Below are 25,640 nucleotides of genomic sequence, written 5' to 3'. Positions count from 1 at the left end.
GGGCTGACGTTTTTCTCTGGAACCGTATTCTGGTTTAGGCCTGGTTCTTTGGACAGCAGAAATGGGCATGTGCAAGAAAGCTGAACTAGTACTAGTAATGCAGATACAGTTCAGAGGCATTTTAAAACTTTTTCAAGTCTCCACCCAAGAAACTTCCTGTGAGATCAGTACACACAGAAAGAAGATAAGCAGGTCCTAGATTTTATGTGGATTAGTGCAGAAAACTCATCTTTTGTGGGGTTTTTGATGTTCAGAACGACTTTTTGAATTCAGTGTGGAATATAGATATACTAGGGAAAATAATGTGCTTCAGTCTTGTGACTGTAAGACTACTTTAGTATAAATGGCTGCTGTGGATTTTTGGTGAAAGAATAAAATTGGTTTACAATAAATGCAGCTGCAGTCCTGATATGAAATGAGGTTTTGTTGCTAAAATTACAAGGGTGAAGACTTGTGTGTATGTGTGGAGGGAATTTCCATTTTAAAATGAGTGGTTTAAATTTGCAAAAAGCAAGGGGAATCTTTTTAGTACTTCAGAAGAAATATCTGGGAGTAGACGGTATCAAGGAGGCCTCTCAACTTTGGGGGCTCTCTTGGTGTGGTGGAAGGGAGAGAGCGGCAGGAAGGACACCCAATGCCAGCGTGCAGTCCATTGGTTAGGATTTTGAGTGTTTCTGGAATCCATGTGTGGATTTCCCAGTAATCAAGTGGTCAGATGAATGAGGTTCTTACTGTGCTTTTTGAAGGAAAGAATTAAATGATTTTTGTTAAATTAAAAAAAGTTCTTTATGGCAGAAGTCAATATGGTCGTTTCCAGGCAAGTCTATATAAAAGAAAATGAAGAGGAGTAAATGAGACTAAAGTTCTTTCAAATCTTGCTACTTGCTTCCTATCTAGATGTTGGGAATTGTCTATGTTTCTGCGTAGGCAGAGACCAAAAAATGAGTTATTGTAACATGCTTTTGTTTAGGTCCTGGAGTCTTTGGTTTTCTTAGTTCTTGAATAATTGTCTAATCTGATTCCTTTTTATGTATGTGTAGCAAAAGGAGCTGTTTCAAATTTGCTCTTCAGAGATCAACGTTAAAGGTATCAGTTTGAGGTGAAAAATACTGCTTGTATTTGGGCAGCACAGGATGAAGTTAGGACTCATGTGGTGTTCTGGTACCAGGAGGTGTTGCAGCTTTTTTCTAGGTGACTAGCTGTTGTCATGGTTATAGTTTCTCTGCACTGTTCCCGGTGTTGGAGATCATACCATAGATTTTGAGGTTGCTTTGCCACGTGAACACATCTGCTATGTTGTGTATCTGACTTTCAGGAAAATACTTTGATCAGGCATCACCTATCTAGTTTAAATATGCCATTAAATAGTTCAAGTAAATATTTGCATTAACTAGCAAATAAGATGGTACCTTGGAGATTAGGTCTGTTGTAATAATGAAGTGATGGAGAACAAAATGCAGCTCCTGAACAGGAGTTCTTACCTCTGAAATGCAGTAGAAGGTAGTCTGAGGTGAAATACAATTTCTAGTACAAGTCATAAACAGGATAAGTAGTCTTTCTGTATTAAGGTTAATTTTGCTAGGTCAAAAGATGTATCTTGCTGACAGTGTATTTTTTTATAAACCTGTAATGACTAAACTAGTACTTTGACTTTTAACAGTAAAACTGCAAAAATGTGAAGAGCTTGTCTTAGCCCAAGCTTTTTGGAGTCTGAACTGCAGCACCCTGTACGAAACATAAGTCTAGGTAGCTTTTCGTTAGGTTTTTTTAAGTTGCAAAACTGGTATATGACACACTTCATCCACCTAACAGCCTTTTTTAAGAATCTTGAACTTGCAGTACTTAATTTTTTTTTTTTTAACTGAGCTCATTCAGTGCCCTTTGAAACGACTGTTTCATCAATCTGGATGTTTGCTTAATAGTACTTCCAGTTTTTTAACTGCCTTCACATAGCTTTCAGAAAACAGCAAAGACATCCTCAGTTCTTAAGATGGAACTGTTTCTGCTTGCTCCAACTGCATACTAAACAGCCAACACTGGGGTTCTGTGTGCTGATAACTTCATTATTAATGTGACAAGCTTGTAAACTTCAAGCAAATGTGTAAGTACTAAAGTGCTCAGATTATGTTTTAGTTTAGACCGGTTTATCAGTTTCTATACATAATTTCAATTAATAGCTTGTTAAATGTAACTGAAACATTTTAGAGCTAATCTTCTTGCCAGGTCATTTTTGTTTTTTGATCCAAAATCCTTTCTTCTGGGCATTATAAAGAAGGATGATGGGGGAAGCAAAAAATGCAGAATACTTCAGAAACTGCGAAGGGAAGGAGCATCAACTTATTTCACTTTTTGCAACTTCTTGGACAAATTTGTCTTCCTCTGAGCTGGGACCATTGCTTCCAGCTGCATGAAAGCCAGCAAACTCATTTGAACTGAACTTGTGTTTAATTGCATTGTGCTTAATTATTGCAAGGTATACAGGACAATTTGTCAAAGGGTATCTTTAGACTGTCAAACATCTTTCTCTTGTAGGGAAGCACCCTCTGGTTTTAATTTGAAAACAGCGCTAACATTCTTTCACACAAATGATTTTGCAGTATCACCAAAGGAAACTTGGTCTTTAAAAATATTTTTTTCCTCTAATCTTACCATCAGTTTGACAACCTGTTGTTTTAAGTGGACAAGTTGTAGCAAGGCCCCATATAGATACGAATGAGTTGAGGCTTGCCTATGTAGCACAGTTACCAAGTGAGGAAGAGTGTGAGTTTTGAAGGATAATGACTACTGTAGAATAGCTGAGCGCAGACGTTCTTCTCGTAGTGCCTTCTTCCAGTTTGACCATTTTGATCAGTTCTTCCTGTGTAGGTACAAACCCTTAGTAGTCTCCATTTGCCTCTAAAAATGGAGAAGGAGCATGTCTTAGTATCTTGGGGGGGGTGTGCAAAAAAAGGACCTTTTGCTCACATCAGTAGAAGGTTTGAAAGTGAAGTATCTCTAGCACAAAGGTGGGTCTGTTTTCGTGATGCAGTGGGATAAAATGTTGAGTTATATTTTGGAGGCCCGTTGAAAATCGTTAACTTCTTTTACTATTTGCAGTACCCCAGCACTCCCAGGTATCATTACATAGTTTACCTTGATCAGAAATATCAAAGTGTTGAAATCTTACATGCAGAGTTTTCTGTGTGTAACTGCCTATATCATTAGAAATTATTAGCTTTATTTAATTTCCAAAACGACATGATGCTTCTTGCACAGGATTCGGTGCAGTAGGAAAAGAACGTGCTGTACATGTCAGCGTAAGGGGAAGGAGGAATGGTGGATCTCACACTTGAGTAGATACTCAGATCTGCATCAGTACTGGGGCCTGGCTCAGTGTGTCCGCTCTTCTGGATGCTCTAGCTCTTCACTGAAGTCACTGGTATCTGCTCTGGGTCATGGGTGTGAGTATCTTCTCTTCTCTTTCCACCTTGTCCTTACCCAGGAAGGATGTAGGTAGTGGGAGGCTCCAATACCACATTCATAGTTGTTTCTAGCTTCCAACATGCTAAAGAAACTGCCTTGCCTCAGCCTAGCCTGAATAATAAAACTAGAAGGCATGTAGCCTACATGGTCCCTTTCCTCATGCAAGAGGTAGACTAGTTTGTCACAACTCAAAAACTCCGTATGTGATTGCTTGGGCCACCAAATACACTTACACATTTTATAAACATAGGATTTAATAAAAAGCCTTTAAGACCGGGGTTGAGCAAGTTAAGCCCTGCCAAAGGTACTATCCTTCTGGGAAAGGGTTTTGCAGATTCCAGGTATTCTTCGGGCTAGGTTGTTGATACTGTATGAAGCTGCTTTTTTTTTTTTTTTTGTCTAGTTATATTTTAACTATCTCGGCTTTCAGTTCTGTTTTGCATTGATCAGTATGCACTTTGGCTGTCTTCTAGACTAATGCACATTAACAGTTAAGCAGGAGACCTTTGTGATCTTTGGAGTGTTCAAACAAGAATACTGTGGTGTAAATTGTTTAGCAGGAGTAAAATTTTTCTGAACTTCAACTAATGCTGAGCAACTCCACTTCAGGTAGTGTGTTAAAACTTGTCCGTTTAGAAGATGCACGTTATAAGGGTACTTAAAGTGAAATAGTAGGTAGAAAATAATTAAGTGATATGAGGTAGTGTTATGATGTACAAGTAGTATGAAAGATCTTAAATAAGATCTTATAACGCCTATGACAGGTGCCTTGTGGCTTAACTGTCATGTCCTATTTTGTAGAGTTTCAAGGTTACTTGTAACTGTCATAGTGTGTGCTTAGAGTGGCAGAAATCAGATGTGCTTGAAGCATAGTCAACGTAGAGCCTCACTGAAAATTATTTATTAGTGGACAATAATAAAATTGATCTAGAGGCTGAGACTCCTGATGTGATCTAAATCTTTAAAGTGTAAACTTAGTGCGTGTTTTTTTTTTTCCCCTTCCCTTCTCTCAGCTTTTAATTAGAGTTTACCGTTGTATAATAGCTTGCCTAAGCAGATTTTTTTTGAGAATGTTATTCACCATACTTATTTTAAGGATACTTACCTGAATCAAAATATGGACTTCAAGATTTCAAAGTGATTGTGTACTATTATAAGTGCTCAATGCATAGTGTTCATTGTGTTAAGCATTTAAAAGTAGTATTTGGATAGGGTAGCCCTTGTAACTTGCGCATGTGTTGCTATAGAACCAGAAATCATTTTAAGTTGAATTTCCAAGGCTTGTTAAACTTGCATGTCCCAGAGCAAAAAACCTTGCTTTTTTTAATCTTGTAAAGCTCATGTAGTTGGCACAGGAAGGTGTGTTTTCAGGGCATGCAAGTGTGCAGTTGGGTTAGTAAATGGCTCTTAAGCCTGTTTAAGTACTTTGTACTTGTGTTGTGTACCAAGTCAGGTGAGTAGGAATGGATTAATGGGATTTAATATGATACAGAAATACTTAACTTTGCAGTGGAGTGTGTTTCACTTCTAGACTTGCCTCAAATTTATAACTAAAGAATATATACACTCTGAAAAATACTGTCTTCTGCTATTCATATTGTAAAATAACTGAATTCCTTCTTCTGTCCCCTCTCCTAGGGAGAGGGGACACCTCCTGGAGAGTTCAAATAACTGTGTGAAGAAGTAAGAATTTTCTGTCCTCTGTTACTGAGCCCAAGCTACTTTAACTGCAGAAAGCATAGACCCTAGGTAGTTAAGTAGTGATAAATGATCTTAAATGGCTTCAGTGTACTGGAAAGAACTTAATTGATCCCCATCTTTTGAGGAGCTATTAAATTCTTCATTGAGATCCAAACTATTTGGTTGTTACCTTATCCCTGAAAAAAAAATTGCTCCAAAATCAGGTTAGCTTACCTCTTCACTGTGGTGTTTGAGCTCTGCAGGAGGTGTCTTTTCCCTGGAAGAGTGGGCAGCAGAAAGAATTCAGTTTGTCTTAAGATAAATGAACTCCTCAAACCAACAGGGTACCTGGATGTTAAGTGTAATGTCTTTGTTGCATCTTGTAGTGATGCAGTCTGATTGAAAAGCAATTTGATTAAACTTTAGGGTACATTTAGATCTAGTAAGAATGTCATACTCTTGACTGTGTAAGCAGGGTAGGAGGAATCCTTAATGTAAATGCATACTTGCAATCCCTGAAGTATACATCCACTTCTTAAATGTTAACAACTAAAGATTTTTGAATCCCACCTTTAGCTTAAGTATAATAGAAGCTTGTTCAAATGGCCTCCAAACATTTCTAGTGGACATAAGCCAGCATGTTCCTGTGAAAATACAGCAATTGTAGAAAATGGTAAACTATTTGAAACGGTCAAGGAAGTTTGCGTACATGTCGTGTTCCTAGCAGAAGCATTTTTATCAAAGGTGATACCACTCCCAATTAGTAGGAGTTAATACTGAACAAGTTAATGTAAGTGACCTTGTAGGTTAGTACTGGTATGTTTATTCTAACTAGCTTCAGGAGACAGTGATTTGTTTGTGGCTGTTTAAAGAGCACATATATATAATTAAAAATATGTCTATAAATATATATTGTAAAAATAAATATAAAAAGGCTTTTCTGTACCTCTTCCCCTGTGCTCTGCTTTTGGAGGCCTTGCCATGAAAGCATGTTGCTGAATGGTGATCATCATGAGGACTGAAATCATACTGTTCAAAATACTAAGTAGTGGTAACAAGCTTATTGATGTAAAAAATACCTTTTTTTGACCCTTTTTTTTTTTTTTTAAGTCATGTTCTTGGTTAAAACTACCTTGATGCTTTTGGAGTATTGTTTTTAAAATCAAGGGTTGAAGATAAACTCAGACTTCATTTACAGATTATTAGCTATCTAACTAGGATAAGTTGCAAATCTCCTAATGGTTTCTGATTTTTGCCAATATATGATTTGATACAGCTAGAACCAGATGTTGATCACTTTAACATAGGCTTGCTATGTAAGAATATTGGCTGAGAAAGGGTTTTCAGCATTGGAGTTGTGGATCACAATTGCTTAGACCCCTTCCAGGCACTGGGGTGGAGGGGAGAGATCACTGTATGGATTAGGAAATCAATGGAGTTTGTACAGACCCTTCTGACTTGCCACAGTTCCCTTCACTGGCATCCAGCCATCTCTCAAATGGGTATGGACTTGAGAGTTTATCACAAAGTCCTTTCTTTATGATCACTGATTTTTAAGGACAGATAACTGTCATCTTTCCATTGCCATATGGTGTGTCAGGGAAGGGTAGATGGGCAGATCCTAACAAGCCTTATCCTGGCTCTTTTTGCCATCATCTTCTCCCGTTGCTTTCTGAGAGTCTGTAATTCATGTGTCCCTATTGTCCTGTCTTAATGTGTAATCATACTAAATATGCATATGTGCTAGCTAATAAGGTGTAAACTTTGTAAAAGCAGTAAGGTAGGTTACACCTTCCAAATCTGTGTAAAAGTGCATGGTTATATATAAAACTGATACTGAGTGCAAACAAGTGAGTATCCTTGCCCATGTGAAAGTTAGGTGCTTTGTTACAATGCTTGCAACAAGCTGCATTTTGAGGACTTCCAGATCCTCAGATTACATTCCTCGTTAATCACCAGTATTAATTTGTTCTCATGTTGTAATGTATTTGCAGGTTATGCAACAGCCTTAGGGAATTGAACTACAAGTTGCAAGCTTAGTTTTCACTCTTAAACATACTTGGCAATAGCTCTTAAATTTACTGCGACAGTTACTGTATATGTTGGCTTTTGTCCATGTGCTTTATATGGCCACTGAAAGTACTGCAGACTTTGATCCTCTCCTTTGCGCGGTTTTTACTGAACTCCTCTCAGTTGAGGCAGGCTGTCCTTTGAAATGTGTCCTGTGAAAGCAGCACAGACTTGGAGCTTTTCTCCTTGAGAGGGACAGACCACTCGGCACATCAGTTGGTAGCAGCCACGGAGCTTTGTCTGGCAGATGGGGCGCAGCGGTTGCTGCTAGGGCGTATAGAGATGCTTCTCACCAGGAGCAGACTTCATCATCCTGGCTCTGATCCTGGGAATGGCCTGACTCTGTATCACATAGCCAAGTAGCCCTTCCATCTACCTGACAGTTTTGTTGTAGTGCTGTTAGAAGTGCTGTGCCTTGTTTTCTCCACTGAAAAAACTGGTAAAGTGGAAGGAACCATCCCAAGGGCTGCTAGTTAGACAGCACTGTTGTATTTCCTTCACGCTCTAAAATTATTGTCACATAATGCTGGTGCCAAATGAATGTTATATTAATAATATTGATTGCTTGGAAACTTCAAAGTCCTCAGGACTCTTTGTTGGAACCCATTGTAATGGCTGTTTGTTGTGCGTTTGTAGAATTTAATTTTGACCTATGGGCTACGTGCTGGGATTTATTCTTGTTTTTTGCTGCATGTCTTCTGCTTCTGAGGAGTGCTTGACTTGTGCTGCAAGCCCTAGTAAAACCAGCTTGCAAGCCTTACTGCTGCTGCCCTTTGCAAAGAGTAAGAACTCCATCAGCTCATATGTTATATGAGTTTTCTGCCTTGCTCTAAAGTAAAATTTCTTAATCTGACACAGTTAACAGTAAAGCTTACAAATATTTGTCCTACTATTTTGGGTAAAAAGGAAACTTCTGTGAGTCAGGAGGATAAGATGAATATATTGCTGCTAGCAAGTGTGTTTCTGAGAACTTAATCAGTATGCGAGTACCCAAAGCCTTGCTTCCCTTGGAGTTCAAGGAACCGGCAATCCCTTCGCTCTGTCCCTCTTGTCATGCTGCAGAGGCCACCAGTGTTGTGTCCCATCCTAAAAGCAGAATATAAATGTAAGCTTGAAGAGGTAATTTGAGATTTGGGGGAGCTTTTGCTGGGTGGCAGCTGCAGCTTGAAACACCTCATCTTGCAGAGACAAGGTGCCTGCAGCAGCTGCTTATGATTCGTGTCTCCCCTGCTAACAGCAGTCTGGCCTGGCAGAATGTACTTGTGACAAAATATCTATGGGTTTAATGAGGGTGAAACTTGGCAACTATTGGCCAGAAAAGCACTGCCAGGAGTGCGAACAATTTTCAGATGGCTTAATGCAGTTAATGATCAGTTGTTTCTTTCCAGATAGTGACCTTCTTTGTGTGAAACACATTGCCCCTTGCATTAAAAAAATGTGTTCAGTTTTGTAACTGAAGACAACATATACTGTTGCATCAGGCCAAGACTGTCCTTAGTCAGCAATTCTGATTTCCAAAACATGATTAGGAGGATTTCTGCACAATAAATATTCAGTGTGATCCTTACTTGTGCTTTGGTTTAGGCTCTGTGGATTCTTTTAAATGGACAAGGAAGAGGGAATAAAAGTATGTTCTTGCCTAAGCAAGGGAACAAACTAGAAAAACAGATGGTGCTAAAAATAGTTTATTACAAGGTCTAAATATGGCTCTGATTTTTTTTCTTATAAATAATGCAGCTATAAATCCTGCTAGATATCAATAAGTATTGAATTAACTCCAAACTGCTGAGTGTTACAGAACCTTTTGGCAGCTTTCCAAGCTTGGTGTTGCCCTTCATTCATAGGATCAACATTTAATTCCTTAACGGGGGAAACCTGAAGAATTCATCCTCTTTGAATGGAAACATAGAGGCAGGGAGCTTGAATGAGTAGCTACAGGCGAAGACATCCCACTGCAATGGAAGGGGAGCCGTGCTTGATGAGTTCCTGCTAGGTCGCAGCCAGGATGAATCTCCTCCTTTCTTTGCTGCAACGCATGAACAATCAAAGGCTCCTTTTTTATCTATTGTTGCCATGGAGGGTGTCCATTTAAAGTTCAAATTCCAGCTGGCTTGGAAAGAAGGAAAGGAGATAGGAGTAGGCTGGGCTGGGAGATGATAGGCAAGCATCAAAAGTGAGCTGAAGACAAGCCAGCACTTTGTCCTGTGACAGGACAGACCAGGCTGGGGGTACTTGGCTTTGAATGGATGCCTGGAAGTTTTTTCGAGTAGTGAATGAAATGCTACTGAGGTAGCAGGCACAGAGAGCATCTGGCGTTTTGCTTTCTTTGCATCAGCGGAGTGGGTCACAATGTGAAATTAGGCCCGAAATGGCATTTAATGAAGTGAGCCCTTGTGTTGGAGGTTCCCTGTGCTCTGACAGCGAGGGAGCATAAGCCTTGGGGATAGTGAAGGAAAGGAAATCTCATTAAGGATAAAGGTTCCCCCCCTCCTTTTTGTAAATGGCATTCTGTAACAAATGTCTTGCAAATAGCTGGAGCTTCTCAGAGCTGTTCAGCACTGTGTTGCTTTGTCAGACCTGAAACTAGCTCTGTATGTTTATGGTACTTTTCTGTAAGCAGTGTGCTAATAAAGGAGGAGACAGCTTAATATCTGCTGCAGATTTGCTTTTCCTTTCTGGCAAGTTCCTGTATGTACAAGTAAGTATTCGTTGTTGAAAGAGCTAATGAGTACCAGACCAGCTGCATTTGACATTATGAGAAAAGGGGCCATCTAGTAACTCACAAGCCAGGTTTCAGCCAGCTGTGGATATTTTCTTTTTTAATTATTACTTAGCCTGTCATAAAATTGGATTATGCTAAAATTATTGGTGATGTTGTTTGGAATACAATACAATATTGAGTTAAGAGCTATGGTTCAGTGTTATATATAGGGTACTTATAGTTAATGTGCCTAAGCTGCACCAGAGGGTTTAAAGAGAGGTGAGAGCACTTTTCTCAGGTTTTACCATCTGGGTTTTGGCAGGTGGCAGGGGATTAGGTTTTTTCCTTGCTCTAAATTGCAAGAGATGGTAGCTAGCAGAAGAGTTGAGTAGTGTTTAATCATTGATATGGGAACTTTTTCCCAGCTCTCTTGGCAAAAAATAAAATCCCAATTAAATTTTTTAAAAACTTTATTAGAAAATGAGTTGTACCTCTTTGAGTTTAACTTAGGGTAATTTTGGGAGAGGTGGTTCTCTTAATATTCAGTATTCTTGTAATAACACGGTAATCAAATTAATAGACTAGCATATCTTTATAGTACCAGATTGGAAGAACTCTTTTCATTCTGAAACTAGGCCTTGGTCTTCCATACTCTGAATATTATCTGTTGTGAAACTTCCCTTGCTTTTTGACAGTCACTTTCTGACTTGATGCATCATCTTCTGAAAGAGACCTAAACCAAACTGATTCACCTGAGGTTTTTCTCTACAGAGAGGTTTATTAAAATCACTTTGAGAAGTCTTAAGTTTAACTGTCACTTTGTCTTTTAGTCTTGCATTGCAGAGATCTGTTCCTGCTGCAAGTATATACTGCTACATAGGTGTGATAAAAGCAAAACAGATGTCTCCAAGCATGTGAAAATGAACTGATTTAAATTTATCTGCATCAATTAGAGATGTCAATTTGTTCTTCCATTAGGATGGGAAATATTGACTTGTTTACATGCTCTTTTTCAATTATATACAAACTGAAGAGATATTTGTGTGGGGTTTTTTAAGTTGCTATTAGAAGAAACTTATAGTGGAGTATGGTTATAAGCAGATGTTTTCTGCGTGACTGGGAGGTGATTGTTTGGCGTTAAGGTTAGCTGCAGATAATCAAATAGCTGATCTGTTCATATACTTGCAAATACTCAGTTCTTTATATGCTGCTGATGATACATGCTTCTGCAATAAAACTTAATTATTACCAGAAATTGAATTTTAAATAAATGAGACTTCTGATGAGTTTCCTGATTTCAGTTTTCATTATAGTAGTAACCATGTGACTAAAACTTAGAAGTCTCTTACGGTATGCTACAAAGCTTGCAAGTTGTGGTAGTATAAACAAATTTGAGTCTTTAAAATGAAGTGTGTGTAATACTTGAATGTATAGCTTTTTCATGCCGACTCTGATTTTATTACAAAATAGAGGAAAACTGAAGTTGGCCATAACAGTGAGAAGTGGAGCTCAGTTTTACCGTTACCACAGTGCTTTAGGATTTTGAATGTTGACTCTCTTACACAGAAGTTGCTTATACATTGTTTCTCTTCTGATTTGGTATGATGTGTTTTAAAATGTGTATTGTTGTTTTTCATGCAGCTGAAGGATAAAGGACCAGATATGTGGTTTCCTGACTTAACTTTTTTTAAAAAACATTGAGCATCAACTGGTGAAGTGTTGTCAGCTTTGGTATTAGAACCAGTAAACAAACTTGTCCAAATCATACCGACCAAACAGAAGTTTTAGTACAAGTTGAATCAGTATTAAAAAATCTATAGCAGGCTTGCCACTTGATGTCAAGAGCACTTCCTGAGCCACCCAGTTTCAGAAATGTTCAGAACGGTCCAAAATCAGATACTAAGCTAGAAAAATGCATACATGTATTGGAGATTGAAGGTGAACAGTGCTAATTCTGTTCTTTCTAAACAAATCTGTTGTGTTCAGCTTAACTTGTCTCTGGAAATAATTAGTGGCGAGAGTCCACTTACAGTTTGACTTAATGCCGCTACAAGAATTTATTGTTAAATTGTGGTTTTTGCATCGAGTTGAGCAAAAGATTCCTAACAGCACTTGTACTTTGTCTGCATGTGTATATACCCATGCGTGCCTGTGTGCTCTTGTATAACAAGATCTTAAGGCTTTGTTTTGGACAAGCATTTCTGTAGTTGAAAATTGGTCTGAAGAAGGGGGAACTGTTCCCAAGCTGAGGTCGTGTTTCCCTTTCTCTCCCATCCCCCTTCCCTGGCAGAAGTGAACTTTATGGCCCAATTATAGAATCCCTTAAAATGCTAGTTATGATGAAGTGCCAGCATAACCCAATAATATAGGTGAGGCTGACGTCTGTCAGTAACTAATGAGGGTAGCCTTAGAATCAGGATTTGGAGTTTACTTCTCTAATTTCTTACAAATTTGACCCATTGTATCAATTTAATATTTGACCTGAAGATGATAAAAAAATGAACACCCTAGAATTTTAAGAGAACTTGGTACATGGGTGTACTCTGCAAAAATCAGTGCATATGTGATTCAGTTGTGAAAGTAATTGTTTGCAGCTCACAGCAAAGTTGTGAAGGAATAAGACCTTGGCTAAACTGCTCAGGAATAGAAGTTCTCTATAAAAATAGATGACACATAAATGGCAGGAAATGAAGCCGGTATGGTCATGTTTTGAAGCCACAAGGGTCAAATCCTGTCCTGTGTTACACTGGTGCATAATCAGTCAAACCCTGTTACTTGAGAACAGAGTTTGGCATGGTAAAGTGAACTTCAAAATGCGACTGATTATTAGGAGTTTGGTGGAAGCACAGCTCCAGCTTTTTCTCTTCTTGTTTGAATGCATTTAGTTAGAAATCTAGAAACCTGCTAAAACTCCTGGGTTTGGAGGTAACTTTGGTTTGTTGTTTCAGAGCTGATTGTAGTATGCAAGTCATTATTCCTCTGACAGAGGAATTAACAATGTTAGAAGGCTTTGGCTACCCAGGATGGTCTCATTGGTTTTGGATCCTGAATACTGAGAGATGATACTGCAAGCAGTCATATTGCCAAACAGTTTTCTTGTACTGTTCAGGGATATCAACATTTTGAGCAACTGTGAAGTAGTTGGTGTATGGCTATGTGAAGGGATGTGTGTGTAGCTCATGTTAATGGTGTGAGCTTGCTTCCTTGTTTCCTAGTTTGAAATGCAGAAAACTAGATGCATCTTTCTAAAAATCTGTATGAATGAGACATTATTTAAACTAACTCTCTATAATATAATTTTTTCATATTATTAATGAAGCTGGTAATATGCACTTTAAGTTGTTTCTTGTTTCCAGAGCCTGTGTTTCTTTTCTGAAGGGAAAGGTAAAAGTTCTTGAATTGGGAAAGATGGAACAACCCTGGCAAAACATGAATCACTTGTGCTGGGAGAGAACATGTGCTTACATTGTTTCCCTCTGTGCCCTTCTACTACAAAACCAGATGTGTTCATCATCCCTGTATGAACACAAATGGTGCAGCTGTTTGTTCATCACACCATCACTCATTAATGCAGTTGGCTGATGGGAATTTGCCAGACTGAAGCCTCTCAAGCTTGTGTAGGTCAAGCATAGTAGAGGCCCAATTCCATGTTGTCCAGCTCTTCAGTTTATCCATAACGTGGATAAATCCACTGTCCATATTAGAGACGTGCTTAAGGTCGAGCAGGGAGTAGGAAAATAACTAGATGAAGGTGTGCAAAGATGGTTGTTTCCCTTAAGGCAGAGCAATTGCTTTGGTCCTGCAAGAGACCCCAGACTGCAGCTGCTTCTTAAGCAAGAACAGAGCTAGAACCCATCTTCCAGGCCACTCTTCCTACTATTTCAGTGCCCTTTTGAGTCTTTTTTTCTGTGGTGCTGCTTTCCCTTTAAGGAAACCTCTGTTCTGAATGCATCAGTGCATTTCATATGAACACTGCTGCTGCATCTAGTAGTTGTCTTGTTTGGCTTAATCTTCTTTCTCCCTGGCCAAAGTCTTGTACTGTATTATTCAGCTGAACAAAGCAAATGTCATTATGTTCCACTTTGTTATATTGATTATCAGCCAGTTCAGCACAGTTAAATCTACTGTGTGAGCCTCTTCTGTTTCAATTAATGGAATAATTCATAGCATCTGTAGGTATTTATGCTTGCTGGACTGGTACTAAGAAGAGTTGAAACTTTTTTACTTAATTACATGCAGGTGAAATAGGTAGGCCTAATGTTTGTAGAATGTAATTCCACAGTCTCATAATAAAGATTGCATGATTTATACTTGCTGAAACAAGAAAGAAGGCTGCAGTTCACAGATCCACCGAACTAGAAAATGTAAGATGCCAACATCTTCTTTAAAATTCCATACTGTAAACTTTTAAAAATGCAGTTTAATGTTGGCCTGGGTTTTATGTAAGGGGAAAATTGCCATATATGGTCACCCCCTTCATGTTAGTATAGGTGTTGAATCATATTCTTGACTGTATTGCATTAAGTACTGCATTAACTCACTTAGTTTCCAATTTGTCTTTAAAAACAAAGTTAACCCCTGTGATAAATGGTCCTGGACTTGTGGAAACTGCTAAACCCCAGCACCTGAGTTTCCTATAAGTGTATGTTAGCTCTGTACTAAACTGTCCCTATCCAACCAAAACTTAATTTAGAAAGGAGTGAATAAAAACAGTAGTAGAGTTTTTCTGCTTAAACTCAGTTTAGAGAAACACCTTTAGACTGACAAACTTTTCTTTAGTCTGCTGAAATTCCTTATTTTCTTATGTTACTTAATGATGGACCTTAATTGAGCACGTGTGCACGCTAAGCACATGGGGGGGTGAGCTAATAGCTCTGAGGGGGCCTCTGGGTTTTCTCCTCAGTTGTTTAGATGATCCTTGCAAACTACTACAAGGAAAAGATGTGGAGAGGGTATTTAGTTTGAATGTGAAATTTTATTTCACATGTGGAGTGCCCATCATGAATAAGTTTTATGTCTGACTTTGGGGCAAGGGCAGGTGTTCAGGTTGAACTTAATCCATGGTGGTTGTAATCCCTGCTGTATTTGGGATCTGCTATGCCCGAGACTTTACACATGGCTATTTGGAATTTGGTGTGATAGCAGTGATTTTAGTTGGGTCTTACAAAGTTTCCTAGCTAAATGAGTAGGCTGCTGTACAGGTTTGAAGACTGCAGTGCGTGAGTCTGTTCCCAAAAATCTCCCCACCAGTGCAGGTGACCAATGTGTGGGGACTGTACTGGTGCTCAGGCAGAGTACTGGACCCCCAATCCCCCCCAGTCTTTTTGCATTTTTTCTCATTTGTAGACTTTAACTATTCCAGTGGTTTCTGTCAGTTATCTCGCGTGATGAGCAGCTTGTATTCTTGCATATGTGAGTATAATTAGACAAATTCAGCATTTCACTTGGAAATAGTTCAATTTCATTAAGCCATAGTATTTTTTCAACTAATAGCACTAAATAAAAAGCCAAATTAAATCACAAATTCTTACAGCTAATAAACAAAACTTACAAGGATACTGTGGCACAATTTAGAATATAAGCATAAAAATGTAGGCCAATAAATAGATCAACTTTCATAGTAGACTACACCAGCAGACTGCACGCTTAAATCTAGAACAGTCTGGCTAGTGGAAGATGAAAGCCTGTTACTTCATGATACTGTTTAGCATCTGATGTAAAATGAGTTGATGTCAGTTTACTTCTCTTCCTGGGCACCTACATCTAAAAAATTAAAATAACCTTTGAAGATACAGCAGAGACAAAGTAGTGAACAGCTTTCATTTCAAGTCATAGCCATATTGCTGCATGTCAGTTTGTATTGATTTTTAACTAGGCCTTTGGCTTTGCAAATAGGATTTACCTTATTTGTCTACAAGAACTGCAGCAGTAATTTTATCTCCAATGTAAGGAATGGTTATTATAGTTAAGTGTCTAACTACATGGCAAAATGGTAGAGGTTGTTTGCTCTTTCTCATTCATATCCAGTATTCCATGTTTTTTCTGCTTCCTAGTTATAGATGATGAAATAAGCATTGCATTTTTGAATATAAAAATATATGTCAAATTTCCAGGAAATGAGGGATAACTGCAGAGCTACAAAAAGTGAACAGCATGTTTGGTTCCCAAAGTGAATTTGATCAGAGATTAGATTTTGCCCATGAAGGTGTCAATTTTCTAGGGATTTGATCCTGTTTCCATAAAACGCATAAATAGAAATGTTTTTAACTATTTGGTTTGTAGCTCAATGCAAGAAAAAAGTGAGACTTCTCTTTTGGTTTATTTCAAATGCATAGTTTAAAAATCTGCAATGGTTTTTGACTTGGAGTATTTTTTTAGACACCTGAATTTAAAAATTTAATGTATTTCTATACCTTTGATTTCTTATTTGAGCAGGGAGAAATTCTTTGCCAGTTAACTTTGGTTTTTAACTTTTAGAGTGTATTAGCAAGCCTCAAGCATGTAACATTATGAAGAATATGATACTGTTTTCCTCCTGTCAGCATTACTTCATACTGATGAAGCAGTATTTATTCTCAGCTGCAAGCTTCTTAAAGCTAAGGTTATCTGTGAACACTGAAGTGTTCACAAAATATTCAGTGCTGTTCAAGACAGAAAAGTCAGAATCAAAAGTCAAAAGCTTTACAGAAAGGTTAGTAGTTTGTTACATAAAAACAGCATTTTTCTAACTATTTTTCACTTTATGCATAGTAGAAGATGTAGGGATTAGGACTGTGATGGAATATTTTTTAATCTATACAACCCGCTGAAATTTCTAATGATTTACAGTAAACACTGTACATGTCTCCAACTTGAAATGTCCCAGGTAATGATATTAATGCAAGTAATTAGATGCATGAAGTGAAAATTCAGTTGACAGGGAGGGACACTGTTGATATCTATTTGTGGTAGGACGTGATGTCAGTCAAGTGATGGTATATTCAGAAGGCAAGTTTTCAACATGATTCAATGAGCTGCTTAGGACCAGTCTTCTGTGAGAGTTTGTTCTTATAAAGTCCTTCCTTAAGTCTTCCTCTTAACTTCATTAAATGAAATCTCTTCAACGTAATGAATTTGTACCATGGTTGGACTTCATTATTGCTGAGGCTAAACTGTAACCTCTTTGGGGCTAGGTTACTGTCTGAGATACAAACACATCATGCTGTATGTGGTGCTTCTGATCTAAAACTTAACTGCGGTATGAGTTACCAACAGTGAAGGCCTTTGGTTTTGAGCCAGTCTGACTAACCTATAGGAAACATCAGTCCAGGAGGTGAAATAAGGACCTGTGAAGCCCTCAAAGGGAAATGCAGCCCATCTAACATGCTCCTTCCCCATCTCCGTTGACTGGCGAGGTACAGGGAAGCAACAGAAAAAGGCATGTGTTGCTCCATGCTCGGGCTGTCTCTTCAGTGTTTTCTGCTTGGATTGGTTGCTGATATTCCAGGAAATTCCAGGATCTCCTCATCATGAGGACCACTGTATCACCCACATCTTTCATATTCCTGGTAGAGACCTTAACAGTCAAGAAGCCCTCTGTGCTGGTATCTCTTAAAGCAGCATGTCTTGTGTTATGCAGTCATAGGCAAAAGTCTCAGGATGGGACAGAAAGCAAGCCAGACAACTAGTCTAATTAGTCTGAATTCCCTCTCTTCCTAAGCCTATGGCTTCAGGGAGCAGCCCATCCTGTTGTGATGACTAGTGCTGAGAAGCAGTTGGATGGGCTTAGGGGTAGTTTCAGGCTTCCTCTGCTCCTTGCTTTGTGCCAGCTGCTGCAGCTGCACCTCTTCAGAGCAGCTGTATCTTCCACCCCCATTCAAAACTCAGGGGCAAAATGGGTGGACTTGGTGTATGATGGGGGCATGGGGAAGAAGCATGAGAACTGCTGCTCCCATTATACACTAGGTTTTCATGCACATAAATGACTTATTTTTTTCCCTTGACTACTGTAGCAAATGCTCTAGTTTTGTTAGTAAAACAAAACCAACCTTTTTATTGCTTTTTATATTTGGAAAGTGATGTATTACGGGTTTCTGAACTGGAGGTTTAGTAAAGAGTACAGACATTAGCTTCCTTTCAAGCTACTCTGGGCCTTTCTTGTTTGCTTTGTATGGCAAGGGTCTAGAGAGATGTCTTTTATTTCCTTCCCCGCCATTGTTTTCGGTACAAAGTTTTTTTTCTTAATATTCAGACATTTTATCGCCTCAGTTCTTTTAAAACTCTGAGTTTCTTTTTTTCTTTTTTTTCCATCACACAAAAGAATACTTTTAGCTGATTGAGTTCTATCCATTGCCAACTGTGGACTCTTTTGTCTTGCTAGTCCAGCATCCTTTATAAAATGAGGACCATTGAGCAAGTACTCGCAGGCTCCCCACTGAGCACAATTGTGCTTGAAAGGTGTGGTACTGTACCAGTGTAACATGTAAAGCTGCAGTTTAGATGGCTTGAATGCATTGCAATTTCTACCTTTTGCTTTGTGAAAGAAGTGGGATTGTGCTGTGAGATAATAAATCCACCTATTTTTAGTTCCGTGCGGTTGTGACAAGTGGGTGAACAAAGAACCAGTTGAATGCACTTGCTGTTGTGTTGAAACCAGCTAAAAGTTCCCATTCAAGTGGTTTCAGCACAGTACAGCTAACAGGCAATTTTCCATTTATGTACACAAACCTTCTAGAAAGACAGCTGTGTGGTTGGATTAATTTCTAGCAGCAAATTGAATAAAAGATATTTTGAAGGGGGACTTGGGAATTCCTTTCTAAACCATTGAAAGCAGAACTTTCAAAGCTTTCCTTTATTTGATCCCTTTCCTTCCCAGTGCCTACTATAAGATTTAAAGAACTGAAAATATTGTCCCCTATATGGAGATACACAACAGGAAATGTGTTCTTTTTAGAAGCAATGAGATAAAATTAGGGTTAAAATAGCCTTTAATACTTTCTAATTCAAAAATATACCGTTTTGCTTTTAAGTAAATATGACATAAATTCACACCTCTTAGTCATAAAAAGGAGCTCAAATGTTTGTCCTTGAATAAGCTGTAAGTAAGCTATGTAGAAATGTTTTGAAAACAGGAAGGTATTTTATACCAAAACTGTTTTCATAGGGGAGTGAAGTTTGGAAATAGAAAGCTTTTTGATCATGCAGCGTTATCAATTTTGTTGCTGCTAGTCACATGCAAAATTGGATGTGGGTTTTAACTATAGCTAACAAAGCCTTTGGCGAATTCCTCCTGACAGAACTATGGTCAATAGTCACGTTTTTTCTGAAAGTTGATCTTTGGATGCAGGTCTTGGAGTTGCATAAATCAACTCCTAAATGAGGTCTTGCTCGTGTCTGCCCAAGCAAACTAGATTATCTGTTATAGATCCTTCTGGCCTGAAACCTATGACTTGTTAACTAATCATCTCATGTGTACTATAAGATATGAAAGTGGTTTGAGCAAGACGAGCTGTGTGCAGTACAGGCATAACAAACCTCTGATCAGTAGTGAAGAGTGTTGCACTGAAGTGTTTTCACGTGGTGCAGGCTTGGGGAATACTGCTACAGTGTCTTGCCTATGGAGAGATACCAACGACGGTGAACCATCATCCCATACCAGTACCGCTGTTCATTCCTCAGCCTAGTTGTGCTGTGATTGAACTCCAAAACTCAAGTGTTTTGCTTTTTGCCTTTATGCGTGCTTTCCCTCAAACTTTCTACGTAGATTTGATGTAGCGATGTCCAAGGAACTGGATGAACTTGGAGTGGCAGTGGGCTTGTCTGCAAGATGTTCCATATGTAATATTGACCCTAGGGGGTCAGGCAAATCACTTGACCTCAGTGAGGTTTCCTCACTCTCCTCTTCTTCATCCAGTTGTATACAGGCAAGGCTGACTAATTCAGATTTCTTCTGAATTTGTGAAGTTTTCTTTAAAAACCACCCAAAGATATTGGTAAGCTGCTCATGTGGTGGCTGACGTACAGTGGTGAAGTAGAAAGATTATCTAGTGCTTTGGAAGAGCATCTGGAATATAGCATACTGGGAATGTTGCAATGTTCCTATTTCATCTGAATATGTCAACAAATCTAAAATACTTAAGAAATGACAAATTGGGGGAGGAAGCTGAAAATGGGTGTGAAAGTTGGTCTTGTTCCCTGTGGATCTACTTGTAATAAAACAATTGCCACGCGTATGCGAGACTGGAGTCACTCAACCAGTAAGATATTGAAAGCCACCACAGCTTTATTCTCCTGGGTCTTACCACCTCTGAGAAGAACCCCGACTATTTCACCCTCCTCTCACTGCGTGCTTGTATGAGGCAGAATTTAGAAGTTTCTCACTTATTAAAATCTAACTTCTGCTGTCAGTATAGCCCTGTTTTCCTTAAGTGCTGCTTTTGGATTCTAGTCAAGGATCTGTTACCGTTACTGAAGGAGTTTAGGCATTTCATTCCTTTATCTGAGGGACAGGGGTAGCACATTTACTGAGGTTTTCTTTTCTTTTTTTCCTTTGTCTAAAGGAAGGTGAGTGCCCCTCTGTTTTTAATACACTCTTCATAAACTGAGTTCTCAAATTCCTGAACTCCTGTTCAAATGGTACCCAAATGTAAGACAAACTAAGCTGACTCTGGACTAAGACGCTTCCAGTAGAAGCTTGGTTTTTCTCCTGTTTTGAAGTTACCCAAACGTGCCATTTGCCTTGCAGACTCTCGCTGTCTCTGAGGTGAGGCCCGAGGGCTCATTGTCTGCACGCTTGGGAACTTTGAGAAATTAATTGTTGACTAGGCTGCAGTGCAGCTGTCTGACCTAAATGCTGATGTTACCAAATGCTATGCTCTGGATTTGCCGGAAAGCTAATATGTCAAACTGGGCATCTGTTGTTCCTCATTTAGTAGACTAAAGCTAGGTTTTTGAATCTTTCTGCATAAAAAAGGGGACTAGTAGTTTTTCTCACTACTGGGAATCTACATAGGCAAAATATCTGCGTAAAACCAGATTGCGTAGTAAGTAAATACCGTTCTTTTTCTTTTTTTCCACATATGTGGCACTCTAATTTTGAGTCCGTACTCTCAGACATTCAAGAATTTAAGGAATTTATTCTGTTCCTCCTGTACAGTCATGGTTAATATATTCATTTTTTTTTTAATTGCAGACTTTAAAAAATTCCAAAAGTCTTTGCTCCCTTGACTATGAAGATGATGATGATGACACACAAATGAAGACAATTGTGTCATCCCCATGTGACTCAAATGATCTTATGAACATCATCACCCCTGGTTCCAGTCCGATGAAAGAACAGCTGGATGAAGTAAGGCATCATGGGTCATGCCAAGGTAGCTTCAAAACAAGGGATTATAAGAAAGCAGCTGCGGTATGTGAAAGCGATGAGGACACAAGTGATTGTGAGAGCACCGAAGAAGGCATCTTTCCTCTAGACTGTGGGGACTTGGACCTAGAGCAGATTGAAAACAACTGAGACTCAAAGTTGTGTGCTAGAATCAGAGTTGTTCTAAATTAAAATGATAGAGGATTACCTTTGCCATGCATAATCCATGTCCCTGAATCTCTGTATTGCCTATCTTGGGCCTGTGTTAGAAGAAATGTTTCAGGTGGGGGAAAAACGTGAACCATTGTTACCTGTTTAGTCTATTGATCAATATGTGGATGACAACAAAAAAGTAGGAGGTTAAATGTTATTTTGAACATTAAGGAATAATTTTGATTAAAAATTTCCTAACAGATATTTTGCATTTTTATGGCTTTTACAGTTCTGGAGAAAAAGCATCTCTATTTTGAAATGAATTTTCAGAAGGGCATTCTATAAAACTAAATCTGTCTACAGTGATTCTGGTGCGGGTATATGTTGCTTTTGTTAAAGAGCTTAATGTGAAAAGTGAATTGCATAACAAAATTGGTAATAAACTTTCAGATAGAACTCTTAAATATCTGGTTGACAACTGGTCCAAAATACTTAACTGCCATCTTTGACAGTGTCTGGTTAAAAAAACTTCATAACATGTACAAATGTTCTTTTCATACATTCAGGACTTTTTGATCAAAATATGGTAGTGACCTTAAAGGTTAACATTTTCCATGATTTTACTACTTGAATTGTTTTCTAGCCTGAAGCAATGCTAATTTAGGTGGGATAAAACTGCAAGTAGCTGCCCACCTACTTGGTCATTATGTTTTCTGTGGTTCAAAAGAATGTACAACAAGAGCACTTGAACTTTTAGACAGGGACTTTGTAATGATCAATTCCCCAGGAGGTGATCCCTTCAGCAATACTAGAAGGAAAATAGTCCTTGAATTAAATAAAATGACATTTTGCTTTGCACTTGTGTCTGCTTATGAATTTTACTAGTGGAAAATGTGTAGTCTGTGGCAGATCCTGTAATATGGTACTTATGTGCAGAATTGGGTGGAGGGGGAGGGCAGATTTCTAGTCATCTGCAAGGAAAGTGAAGTCAAGTTAGTCTGGGGAGCTGGGAAATAACTCATGCTGGAACCCCCAAGTGTGTCTCGGTGATTACATACAGCGTAATCATCTCAAATGTAATACTGTATTCGTTGCAGACTATTGCAACACATACTTATTTTGCTAGTTCAGCTACAATAAAGATTTTCCTGAACAAGGGGGAAATTAATTTCAAAATGGTCTTAAATTGGATAGAAATGGGGAAGCTTAGATTATGGCATTTCAGTGCATCATGTTAGTCTGCTTAAATGAGCCAACTCCTACTGTAACTTGTGCCATAAAACTAAAATACAGCAAAATATTTTAAGGCAGCTAATGGAATGTGATTAAAATAAGAAATAAATATCTTGAGGCATATGACAAAGGCTGTGGCGAGGTATGACACAGGCTCCAGCCTTGTGATTAGGGTCAGCCTTTGATCGTAAAGAGAATTGGCCTTTAATTACTGAACCAGCTTACATAACTCGGTATCTATACAAAATTTTAAAAGTTTGGGTAGCCAGTAAGAAGCTCTAAACTCTTTTTTCTTGCTTTTATGACTCCTCTTGCATATACAACTGCAAGTGGCAATGATCTGTGATATTGATGCTGGTATACATGCGTAGTAAGGTGCAAGAACACTGAAAAGACTTGTTGGGTTCTTGATATGTTAATATATGTTGTGTGGGAGAAAGTGAAGCTGCTCACTGTCGACAAAAATCATTCTCCTTTTTCTAGAAGAGTAAATAAAGGAGTTGCTGTTGGAGCAAAGACTTCAGTTCCTTCAGGAGCTCCTGTTAACTGTGTGCGTCTCACCCCACAGATATTTGCTCTGGTGTAGCACAGAGCATACAGATGGTGGCATACGCACGCACAAAGCTATTTGAAATAATCTTATGCAACTGAGGATCACTATTCTTGCTACTTCCTCGAGAAATAGCTACTTCAAGAAGTAGCAAGTGAGATACAGCCAGTTCCCCTCGTGGGTAGATGGGAAATGTGTTCTAGTGCAGTGATCAGTCATCGTGGGTAATGGAACAACCCAGCTCCCTCCTGGACTGCAATTACTAGTTGCAGAACTACACTTCTCTTTGTGTATTCTTCTTAATTGAGCAATAGAGGTAAGTAAAATTGAATCAGCTTTAATGCGGGATTGTAGCAAAGGCCAATAGTACAACTGGGATTGCTTAAAAGCTAATTTACCTATTTGAAAGCACTCTAGTTAAAAGTGTAATGGCATGGAATGAGAAAGCTAATGTGGCAATCTATTTGGCTCTTCCTCCCCCAAGGAAGACAAGCTCCTGGAAGAAGTAAAAGAAGAAAATGCCTCAGAGGGCATGAATAAAAGGAGGTAAGATGTTCTTTGCCAAGAAAAAAAAACAACACACCAACAAGAAGAACTGAAGCTATTAATAAGAAGGACAGTGATAGAGCAAAGGGGCAAGAGTAGAAAAGACCAGGTAATATTTATTCTAGCTCTGAAATATGGCCTGGCTGTGATCTCAATGGATTGAGTTCTCTGGCCTCAAAGGCAAGGTTCTCCAGTTCCCTTCTGTAGGTGCGCTGTCTTCAGTCAGCGCAAAGCCACGTTCCTACCCGCACGCTTAGGGCAGGAAGGGGTTTCCCAAGTGGAGGTACAGATACTTTTGCTTATGGTAACACAGGACTCGGTCTCCTGGTAAGCCAGCTGTTAAAACTCTAAATAGCCCTTTTGTGGCAACAAACAGAAAGGAGTGGTTTTCGATACTGAGGAACAGGTTTCATGAAAGTAGGAAGTAGTAATTATCTAGTTTAGGCTCCTCTTAGTGGGTGACAGGAAAATAACTAGTTGAACAGCTTTGCAGTAACGCTGGCAAATGAAGAAATCTGCTGAAAGGAATCTGTGCGCTTTGTCTACAGATGCTAATGTAATCTCCCCTGAGAACCAAAAGTAAAAGGAATCATTGGTTAAAGCTTACTTCAGCTGGGACTTCAGCTGGGGGCAGGCTTTGCTTTTGCATCACGCACAAGATCTGAAGCCCTACTCCGCAAGAAATTCTCAGGTGATGAATTTGGCACCTTTGTTGCACTCAATTATAGGATAAAATGTGTAGTGGCTGTTGAGCAAATACAGAAGGCGGTTTGCAAAAAGGGAAAGCATGGTTTCAGAGATTGAATTGTATGTGGTGGTGGGCTGAGCTGGGCTGTAAACAGCTCTGGTCGGGGAGTGGTTTCCTTCTGTCTTGCACCGGGTGTTGGAACGGAAGACCGTATTGCATGGGGTTGCGGGAGTTGCTCTGGGTCACTTATCTTTCATTTTTATTATCAACCTGGATAACAAAGTAGTATGCATGTTAAATTTGCAGTCAACAGGAAGCTGGACAGATGTGAAAGATAAGATAGCATTAGAATTCAAAATCGTCTTGGCAACTTGTAGAAATGGTTGTGACAGGGAGGAAATGGTGGGGAAAGACAAGATCCTTTTCAGCAAGGCACTAAATTTAGATAGGGTTAAACAACTGCACAAATTCAGAGTTGCGACAACTAGTTAGCATTATTTCAGATAAGGGATCTGGCAGTTTGTCCTGCTGGTGGTAGAAAAGCAAGCTTCAGGAAAAGGTTCAGAAATGGCGATATATTTGGTGAGACTCAAGATAATCCTGTGCTTCACAGGAGCACCTGTAAGCACGCAACTTGAGATGCTGCACTTAGGCCTGCAGAGTCCAGGGGAGAGTGGCATGACTGGTACCTTGAAAATGTGGGAAAATGCGCTTGTGAGGATGCGCTGAAAGAACTGAGCTTGAAACCGTATGGTAGACTGGGCTTAAATTGTACCTAGGATGAGTGATAGTTTCTTCTAAGGCTGAATATAAAAAAATAAGGATAGGGAATCACTGGATGCATGTGTGGGGAGATGGCAGTAGCTCTTCCACAAATGGAGATCTGTTAAGAGCAAGCATCTGTCAGGAGCAATAGCTACATTTCAGCTTGCTTTGGGGCAGAAGAAAAGGCTGGCTGACTTCCCACAGTCCTTTCCCGTCCCATTTTCCTTTGGATCTCTGCAACTTGCATCTCCAAGCAAGCTTAAAAGTTACGAGGTAAGTAACTGCTGGAGGAAGAGGAGTTGAGAATAACATGGCAAGGAAAGTACTGTGGAGCAGAGGTGGGAGCTCCCAGTGCACGGTTCAGCTGTAATCTTATAGATCCTATTCAGAGTTGACATTTGCTAGAGTATAGGCCTCTATGTTGTAAGCTTGGGCTAAATCATTTTTC

The 25,640-nt window shown here is 39.1% G+C and overlaps 1 protein-coding gene across 2 annotated transcripts in view; it reads left to right on the top strand.

Annotated features, from left to right (window-relative positions):
- FAM53A (family with sequence similarity 53 member A) overlaps positions 1-21,672 on the top strand; it is a 72,555-nt gene extending 50,883 nt beyond the window's left edge. For both annotated transcript variants that reach the window (XM_075499581.1, XM_075499580.1), the window contains exon 5: positions 21,084-21,672. In XM_075499581.1, coding sequence (XP_075355696.1) covers positions 21,084-21,407 — 324 coding nt within the window. In that variant the 3' untranslated portion in view covers positions 21,408-21,672. The remainder of the gene's footprint in view (positions 1-21,083) is intronic.
- The last annotated feature ends 3,968 nt before the right edge of the window (positions 21,673-25,640 follow it).

The sequence above is a fragment of the Mycteria americana genome, chromosome 4 (assembly GCF_035582795.1).
Source record: "Mycteria americana isolate JAX WOST 10 ecotype Jacksonville Zoo and Gardens chromosome 4, USCA_MyAme_1.0, whole genome shotgun sequence".
NCBI classification, from domain to species: domain Eukaryota; kingdom Metazoa; phylum Chordata; class Aves; order Ciconiiformes; family Ciconiidae; genus Mycteria; species Mycteria americana.
The sequence above is the reverse complement of the archived record's forward strand: the minus strand, read 5'-3'. Positions and strand labels throughout refer to the sequence as shown.